This window comes from Leopardus geoffroyi, chromosome X (genome assembly GCF_018350155.1).
Source record: "Leopardus geoffroyi isolate Oge1 chromosome X, O.geoffroyi_Oge1_pat1.0, whole genome shotgun sequence".
NCBI lineage: Eukaryota > Metazoa > Chordata > Mammalia > Carnivora > Felidae > Leopardus > Leopardus geoffroyi.
Window position 1 is genome coordinate 64,543,461 of NC_059343.1, and position 8,689 is coordinate 64,552,149.

The window sequence follows — 8,689 nt, forward strand, 5'->3', positions numbered from 1 at the left end:
TGTAAAAAAAGATATCAGTGGGCAGAGTGTAGGGACTCTGGGAATAGTTGAAAAGGCATCTATTATGAAAGCAGTTTCCAAATAATATTTTTGGCCTTACTTAATGCAGAAGGCAGGTGCAAGCAGATTATAGTAAATGAAGCTTGGGTTTAATATTAGGGATTTTTCAGTCCTTTAATTTATTTAGATTGTGTAAATTTACGATAGAGGAATATTTTTGACTAACTGGATTTCTTTCAACAACAACAAAAAAAAAGGCCTCCAGACTAATGCGTAGTGAGTGGGGATGTTAAAAATAGTATATAAAGTGGTTTAAGCAGTTGAGAAGTTTTCCATTTATTTTTGTTTCTATCACATTGGTGAAACAATCTGCAGAAACTTGGGTCTATAGTTGCCAAAGTGAGATATGAACCCCAATGACAGATTTTTTCAGGCTTTTCCTGTTTTTGCTGATCAGCTTCAGTGACCTTAAACATAGTGATTGCATACAGTTCTTTATGAAAAAACTGGAAGGAGTTAGATGAAGCAAAGTAGTATAGAGGATGGTCCTAAATACAAATTAGATGACAGCACTGACCTCTACCCAGCAAGGTCTTTTTTCTTTTATCTTTTTTTATTCTTTCAATTCTTGTTTTAATTTCCTTGCTACTTTCCCATTTCCTCTTTTGCTCTCCTCACCTATTTATATTTGTCCACTGTCTGTTTCTTCCCATTCTGGACCTTACTTGGTCAAGGTTCCTACTATACTTTGCTTTTACATATCAAGGTTGATTGTGGCAAGAGTTGAGCTGGGCCTGTGAGATGAAATAGCCAAGAAAGAATATGATCTTAGTGCAGTGTTAGGCTCAGGGGGTGGGGAGGGGGAAGACACTCCATAAAGATTTTTTGAATGAGAATTCAATAATAACAAGTTTCCAATCTTAACTTGAGAACTTTTGCGATTAAAAAATGACAACTTTTTGATTCATATCCCATAAGTCATCTCATCAAGGTCATCTCTTCCTCTAGGCACTGCAGTCAGCGAGTGTTTTTTTTTTTTTTTTCCCCAAATCAGTTTTTTCTCAGTGCAAACAATGGTTCAAGTAACTTCAGGCTTCTGCATCTCTGGCAGATTCCTGCCTCCACTCCATTTTCTGTTATATAAAATAGCCCTTTGACCTGTTCCTTGGGAGTTAGAAGGAAAGAGTAATGTAAGGAGAAACCACTTCAGATAAATGCCTTTCAATTAAAAAAATATATAATCATGTGTACAGCAGCACTTTCAACAATAGCCAAATTATGGAAAGAGCCTAAATGTCCATCAACTGATGAATGGATAAAGAAGATGTAGTTTACATATACAATGGAATACTTCTTGGCAATGGGAAAGAATGAAATCTGGCCATTTGCAGCAATGTGGATGGAACTGGAGGGTATTATGCCAAGTGAAATAAGTTAGGCAGAGAAAGATACCATATGTTTTCACTCATATGTGGATCCTAAGAAACTTAAGACCATGGGGGAGGGGAAGGGAATAAAAAAGTTACAGAGAGGGAGGGAGGAAAACCATAAAAGACTCTTAAGGACTGAGAACAAACAGAGGGTTGGGGGGTGGGGAGAGGGGAAAGTGGGTGATGGGCATGGAGGAGGGTACTTGTTGGGATGAGCATTGGATGTTACATGGAACAAATTTGACAATAAATTATATTTTAAAAAATAAAATAAAATAAAATAAAATAAAATAAAAAATATAATCATGTGAAAATCCATTATTGAACATGTCAGGGAGCAAAGACCACTTTTATTGCATATCCTCCTCATTGAAAAGAATTGTCCATTTTTCATTATAGAGAATTCAAAAGGCTGTTCCTATCAAATGACAGCTACTAACCGAGAAATTTAGAAAGACTTCTATATGCACCTCTGAGGAATGTTGGCCCAGATACTAAAAAAAAAAAAAAAATGGTTAAGTTAATGACTGCCATATGTATAAGCAGGGGCAATCAAAGGGCATGTAACTGGTCAGATCAGAAGTTTACAGTGTGGCAGAGGAATGGACATTTATGTCAAATCTACCTTTCACACTTCACTTATATTCAGCCAGAGAAGGTTCCATTGATTAAGGCCGTTTTAGGAGCTGAAGGCATGAAAGTAACTGATGGAATGGGAGGGGGATAAGAAGACATCCTAAGCTAAGCATTTAGCTTGAGAGAGATTTGGAAAGGGGACTACAATCTGCAAGAGGGAAACTATGAGATTATTTGAATTATTGCCATAGAAAGACAATGTAATACAGTGAAAAATCTTTTCACCAGAAGCTTTAATTAACTGAGGAATCCATGCTCTCTGAATTCATGTTTTAGAAGAAAAAGATGAATTGATTATTTACTTCAATAATTTAGTCAGAGGGGCACCTGGGTGTTCAAGTCCGGCTCTTGATTTTGACTCAGGTCATCATCTCACGGTTCGTGGGATCACTTCTGGCTTTGTGCTTACAGTGCGGAGCCTGCTTGGGATTCTCTATCCCTCTTTCTGCCTCTCTCTTGCTCTTTCTCTCAAATAAATAAATAAACATTAAAAAATAAGCTTAGTTAAAACTTTTTTAAGGGCATGTCCTGGAGGTCCCATATCGACCTATAGTCTTGTGCAATAGAACTAATAATTAGACAATAAGGTTTACTAATATTAGAAAAGAAACAAAATAATTTAGATTAGTTTAACAATTCTTTGGTTATGAATAAAAAAGGTGAATTCTGGTTCTGATGGTACCATTTACACATTCTCCTAATTCTGACATCATAATTCTAAATTACATAAGCCTCAGTTTCTTCTTCTATAATATGGTGATAAATTCTTGTCTTCCTACCTTATGATGTTCTTGTGGGAATCAAATAAAACACATTTTTGAAAGTTAAAAAGTTCCATAAAAATTTCAAACTATTAGTGTTGTTTTAATTATCAAAGGCCCGTTTCCCCACCTCCATCCCCCATCCCTGCTTGGGCTCTCATGTAGACAATATCTTATTTCTGTTCATTGCAATGCTACATACAGTACTGCATTTGTTATATTGTGTGTGATCTCTCCCAATCTTGCAACATATTCCTGTAGTACCTTTTAACCTATTGTAGGTGCTCAAAAGGTACTTGTCAAAACAAATTGAATGTGTATATTGTTTCCAGTCTGGGTGAACAAAATATCTTTTACTCCACAGAAATGAATGGAAGGCAGATTTGATTATTCATTCCATCTTGTCTCCCATAGGAGGAAAATATTTCTTACCAGTCTCTAGTCTCAAAGTGGTGAACCCTGCAGGCAGCAGGCCTTCTGAAAAAAATCCATGGGTGACAGAAGATTCATTGACTTTCAATTTCAAGATTTAAATTCAAGCTTCAGACCCAGGTTGGGCAATGCTACTGCCAATAATACTTGCATTGTTGATGATTCCTTCAAGTATAATCTGAATGGTGCTGTCTACAGTGTTGTATTCATCCTGGGTCTGATAACCAACAGTGCCTCTCTGTTTGTCTTCTGCTTCCGAATGAAAATGAGAAGTGAGACTGCTATTTTCATCACCAATTTGGCCCTTTCTGATTTGCTCTTTGTCTGCACTCTACCTTTCAAAATATTTTACAATTTCAACCGTCACTGGCCTTTTGGTGACACCCTTTGCAAGATCTCTGGGACTGCATTCCTCACCAACATCTATGGGAGCATGCTCTTCCTCACCTGTATTAGCGTGGATCGTTTCCTGGCCATTGTCTATCCCTTCCGATCTCGTACCATTAGGACAAGGAGGAATTCTGCCTTTGTGTGTGCTGGAGTCTGGATCCTAGTCCTCAGTGGTGGTATTTCAGCCTCTTTGTTCTCCACTACTAATGTCAACAATGCAACCACCACCTGTTTTGAGGGCTTCTCCAAACGTATCTGGAAGACTTATCTGTCCAAGATCACCATATTTATTGAAGTTGTTGGTTTCATCATTCCTCTGATTTTAAATGTCTCTTGCTCTTCTGTGGTGCTAAGAACCCTCCGCAAGCCTGCTACACTGTCTCAAATTGGAACCAATAAGAAAAAAGTGCTGAAGATGATCACAGTTCATATGGCAGTCTTTGTGGTATGCTTCGTACCCTATAACTCTGTCCTCTTCCTGTATGCCCTAGTGCGCTCCCAAGCCATTACCAATTGCTTGTTGGAAAGATTTGCAAAGATTATGTACCCAATCACCTTGTGCCTTGCAACTCTGAACTGTTGCTTTGACCCTTTTATCTATTACTTCACCCTGGAGTCTTTTCAGAAGTCCTTCTATGTTAATACCCATATCAAGATGGAATCCCTGTTTAAGACTGAAATACCTTTGACCACAAAGCCTTCCCTTCCAGCTATTCAAGAGGAAGTTAGTGATCAAACAACACATAATGGTGGTGAATTAATGCTAGAATCCACCTTTTAGGTAATGAGAACTGTCCAGATATGGTTTTTCCTAGGATTTTTCCTATGCTATGAATAAGAGAAACAATTTGAAGCTAGTGATAACTGAAAATAGATTAATGTACTGAATACAGTCAGGTACATTTATTTGAATGTTTATTGTGCATATGCTGTTTTGTTCAATAATTATAGGTCAGGTCTAATTACAACAACCAAAAGAGATTGCCAAACTCTTCTGCTGGGTTATAATTTCATTGTGTCACATTATACAAGTGGCCAGTGGCCTTTGCTTCAGTGATATAAAGATTATCGTAAATTTTTTAGAAAGATATTTCCACTCTGGTAATATTTGTTAATTAGGTTGGGCCTATAAATATAGAACAAATTCAGGGATTATTTTAAAAAAAACTTTTGTGTTACTACTGATACATGTTACGCTTTTTTTTCCTTTTTTTGTATTATTATAGAGTATATTTTTAGCATAAGAACATATTGTAGCCTAACATTATTGGTAAAAAGTGTATCCAATTTAAAAGAACTGACAAATTTCATTGTGTATGTTTTGAAAACAGAAACATAAATTGCGTTTGCATAAATATGGATGGGAAGAAACAAAATTAGCTGGATTTACAATTTACAATTGTAATCACCAGCAGTGTCAGTTTTTTTTAATCTTCCTTTTTTTACACTACATTAAGATTTTCATATGAAATTTCAAATCCGGAAAGCTGTGCTCAAAACAATTACAGAATAAAAAATCACATAAAACAACAAATGTCCATTAAAAAAACTAGCAATACCAACATTTTTTTCTTAGAATTTTTAATTATCTTTCTTTTGAGAGACTGATACTATATAATATTCTTCGTATGATATTTTGGAGCACAATGCATTTATTCCCAGGTCAGGAGCAAATTGAAAAAATTAACAACAAAATAATAACACAAAATAAAATCATAAAGCACATTTTAAAATCTTGCTTAAAATTTCATTAATAAATTTTTTTGGGAGGAGAGGAGATCTGTAACTTTAAATAACTTATTCTTTCATGTTAAATTTTGGAGCACAATGCAGCCAGGTTGCTGCTAGAGTTTGTGGCCAGATCAGGAGCATATTGAAAATAAATTCATAAACCAAACTAAACCAATACAATAAAACTCAGAAAAACTGCAAAACAACAAAACAATAGAAAATAATCCCTAGCACTTGCATTTGTATTTTATTTATTTTTGGAGGTTCTGTAAATTTAAAAGTATCATATCATTTGTGTGCAATTTCAGAGTACAATACAGGTAGAAATCTGCTAAATTTGTGCCCAGGTCATGACTATATTGGGGGGGGGACCCCATAAAACAATTGCTTACAAAACAAAACAAAACAAAACACACAAGAATTTAGAATTTGCATTTTCTTAAGGATTTTTAAAACTTGCAAAATACCATGATTTTCATATGATGCTTTGGATCAAAATGCAGTTAGGAAGCTGCTAAACTGGTGTTAGTTCAGGAGCAATCAAAATAAATATTTACATATACACAAAAGAAAACATTTTTTTGTAACACCCTTAAACAATAAAAGAAACAAAATAATCTTTAAAACCTTTTACTATTTATTGGATGAAATGTAGATTTAAGCATATTAAGACGTGTAAATGGAGCTTCTGAGCACAGTATAATTTGAAAGGTGCTACATTTGTGCTCATGTCAGAAAGAATGAAAATATATTCCCTCATCTACATTCTACACACACACACACACACACACACACACACAATTAAACACTGCGAAACAATAGAAATATTCTTAAAATGTGTATTGATCAAACTTTAAAATATTTGGATGATATGGTAATTTAAAAATGCTAAGACTTTTAAAGTAAAACTTCCAGGAATAATGCATGTGCCAGGAAGTGATTTGAAAAAAAAAAAACACACACACACACACACACCATAAAACGATAATAGAAAAAATAAATATTTTAAATGATACTCAAATTCTTTTTTATTTTTTAAATGTTTATTTATTTTTGAGAGAGAGAGAGAGAGAGAGAGAGAGATACAGAATCCCAAGCAGACTCCAGGCTCTGAGCTGTCAGTACAGAACCAGACACAGGGCTCGAGCATAGGAACTGTGAAATCATGACCTGAGCTGTAGTCGGACACTTAATTGACTCTGTCACCTAGGCACCCCAAATGGTAATCAAATTCCTAAAACTCTCATTAACCTTTGTTTTTCTTTCTGGTGTTATATAGATTTAAAAATACTGATTTTTAACTTTAAAACATGAGCATAATGTAAATTTTTTACATGAATCCTTTATATTTTATTTTAATTCTGTTATAGTAAACATACAGTGCTACATTAGTTTCAGGTGTACAATACCGTGATTCAACCATTCCATACATCACTACTTAATACCCATCACCTATTTCACCCGCCCTTTCACCAACTTCCCCTTACATTAATCCCTTAAATCAAATGTTACCATAAATGTATAAATCCCTACCACTAATGGAAACCATCCAACATTTTTATACCAATTGGTTAATTACAAATTGTTATTTTTTCCTTCTGGTATTAACATTTGCTTGTGTAACATTCTCCAACAACTCTATAGAACTTACTGAATGAGGAGAATGTCTTCATTCTGATTCTGCAAATCAAAAGTATACAAGCCCAGAACAGAATTTTTGGATGCTCCAATACCAAATCCTGACTTAATTTTAGTCTATATTAAATAAAGAAATAAACTAAAAACAATACCAGGCTTGATGTACAGTAAATTGCCTAGTTTCTTTTGTAAAATCTGTTTCCTCACTAGGATAAAAATGACCAATCTGAGCCTGGGTTAGGAACCAATTTAATAAAATGCTAAAACAATAGAACAATAATGAAAATAAATTTTCAAAAATAGCATTAGTTTTTCTTTGTGATCTAAAGTCCTAAAACTAATCATGCATTGTATTGTCTTGTGAAAACATTATATACAGAATATATAAGCATTAGATTCAGTTTGATGAAATTAGGTTAAGTTAGGCTAAGTTCACTTGTTAGGTTTTGTTGTAAGATCAAATTAGTAATCAAAGTATGAATAATCTTTTGGGGTTTTTTTAGTATTCTTTCTTTCCCACTTGTAAGTATAAACTACATGTAACTTTGTGCCCTTGGCCCTCAAAATTATAAAATTTTAGGATTATGACACCAAAAAGTTTAATGGGATATGTTAAGCAAGTTGACATAAAATATATCAACAAATCAGTTTCTTTCTGTGTAATTTGCATATTTAGTTTTGTTTAATTTTCCATATTTCAATTTATTTTAACTAATTTCGGTTTTTATCATTAATATAACTTGCTATTAATAAAAAACTTTTTTCATATGAACAATGTAACAAACAAAATGTAAGAAATATAAAATTTATTTTTATTTCAAATTTAAAAGCAAAAGCAATAATTCAGTTTCATTACAACTTGGATTTCAAATGCTTATCAAATGTAATAAATATGTTTGGATTATCTAGTAGTCATACTTTGGTCAACTATTTATTAAACTTTGCCTTTATTTATAGGCACCCAGAGCCATTTTTCCTTTACCTTCCCTCCATCCTTTAAGAAAAAACTTATTAAGGAGGTACCTGGGTGGCTCAGTTGATTCAACATCCAACATCTGCTCAGGTCCAGATCTAGCAGTTTGTGAGTTCAAGCCCTATTTCAGGCTTGCGGCTGTCAGCGTGGAGCCGGCTTCAGATCTGTTCCCCTCGCTCTCTGTCCCTCCACTCACTCTCACTCTCAAAAATAAATTTAAAAAAACATTAAAAAATTAAAAAAGAAAAATATTATTAAAGTATATTTGATCTAAAGTCAATTTAATACTTTGTTTTTGAGGCTGTCTGAAGACTAATACATAATTTAAAATGGCAAGCCCCTGGGTGACTTTTCAGGAATCAAGCTGAAAGATTAACTACTGCTTTCTCTGATTCATCCAGTTTGGCTTTGATTTATTTGGGGCTTCTTGCCAAGCCAACCCTTGAATCTGACCTCTCATATTTGATTAAATACCCTATGACAACTAGGAGTCCTGGAGCTAATAAGGCTAATAAAGGCTAATAAAGACCCAAGCCTAAGCAACTTGCAATTGGCAAAACTGATCATGTGATGACTTCAGGCTTCATCCTACAGCATATAGGCTCACTTGCTTTTTCTCTGTTTCTGTCTCTGTCTCCACCATTCATTATTTATTTATTCAACAAATTCTTGAACATCAACTATTATGTGCCAGACAT

General features: G+C 34.2%; 1 protein-coding gene across 1 annotated transcript; it reads left to right on the forward strand.

The window, feature by feature from the left end:
- The first annotated feature begins 3,143 nt into the window (after positions 1–3,143).
- LPAR4 (lysophosphatidic acid receptor 4) lies at positions 3,144–6,414 on the forward strand. Its single transcript, XM_045471733.1, has one exon. The coding sequence runs from the start codon at positions 3,318–3,320 to the stop codon at positions 4,428–4,430; it is 1,113 nt and encodes a 370-aa protein (XP_045327689.1). The 5' UTR covers positions 3,144–3,317; the 3' UTR covers positions 4,431–6,414.
- Positions 6,415–8,689: the final 2,275 nt, after the last annotated feature.

Coding starts and splice junctions, on each gene's coding strand:
- LPAR4 (XM_045471733.1), top strand. CDS start 3,318: ATGGGTGACAGAAGATTCATTGACTTTCAATTTCAAGATTTAAATTCA.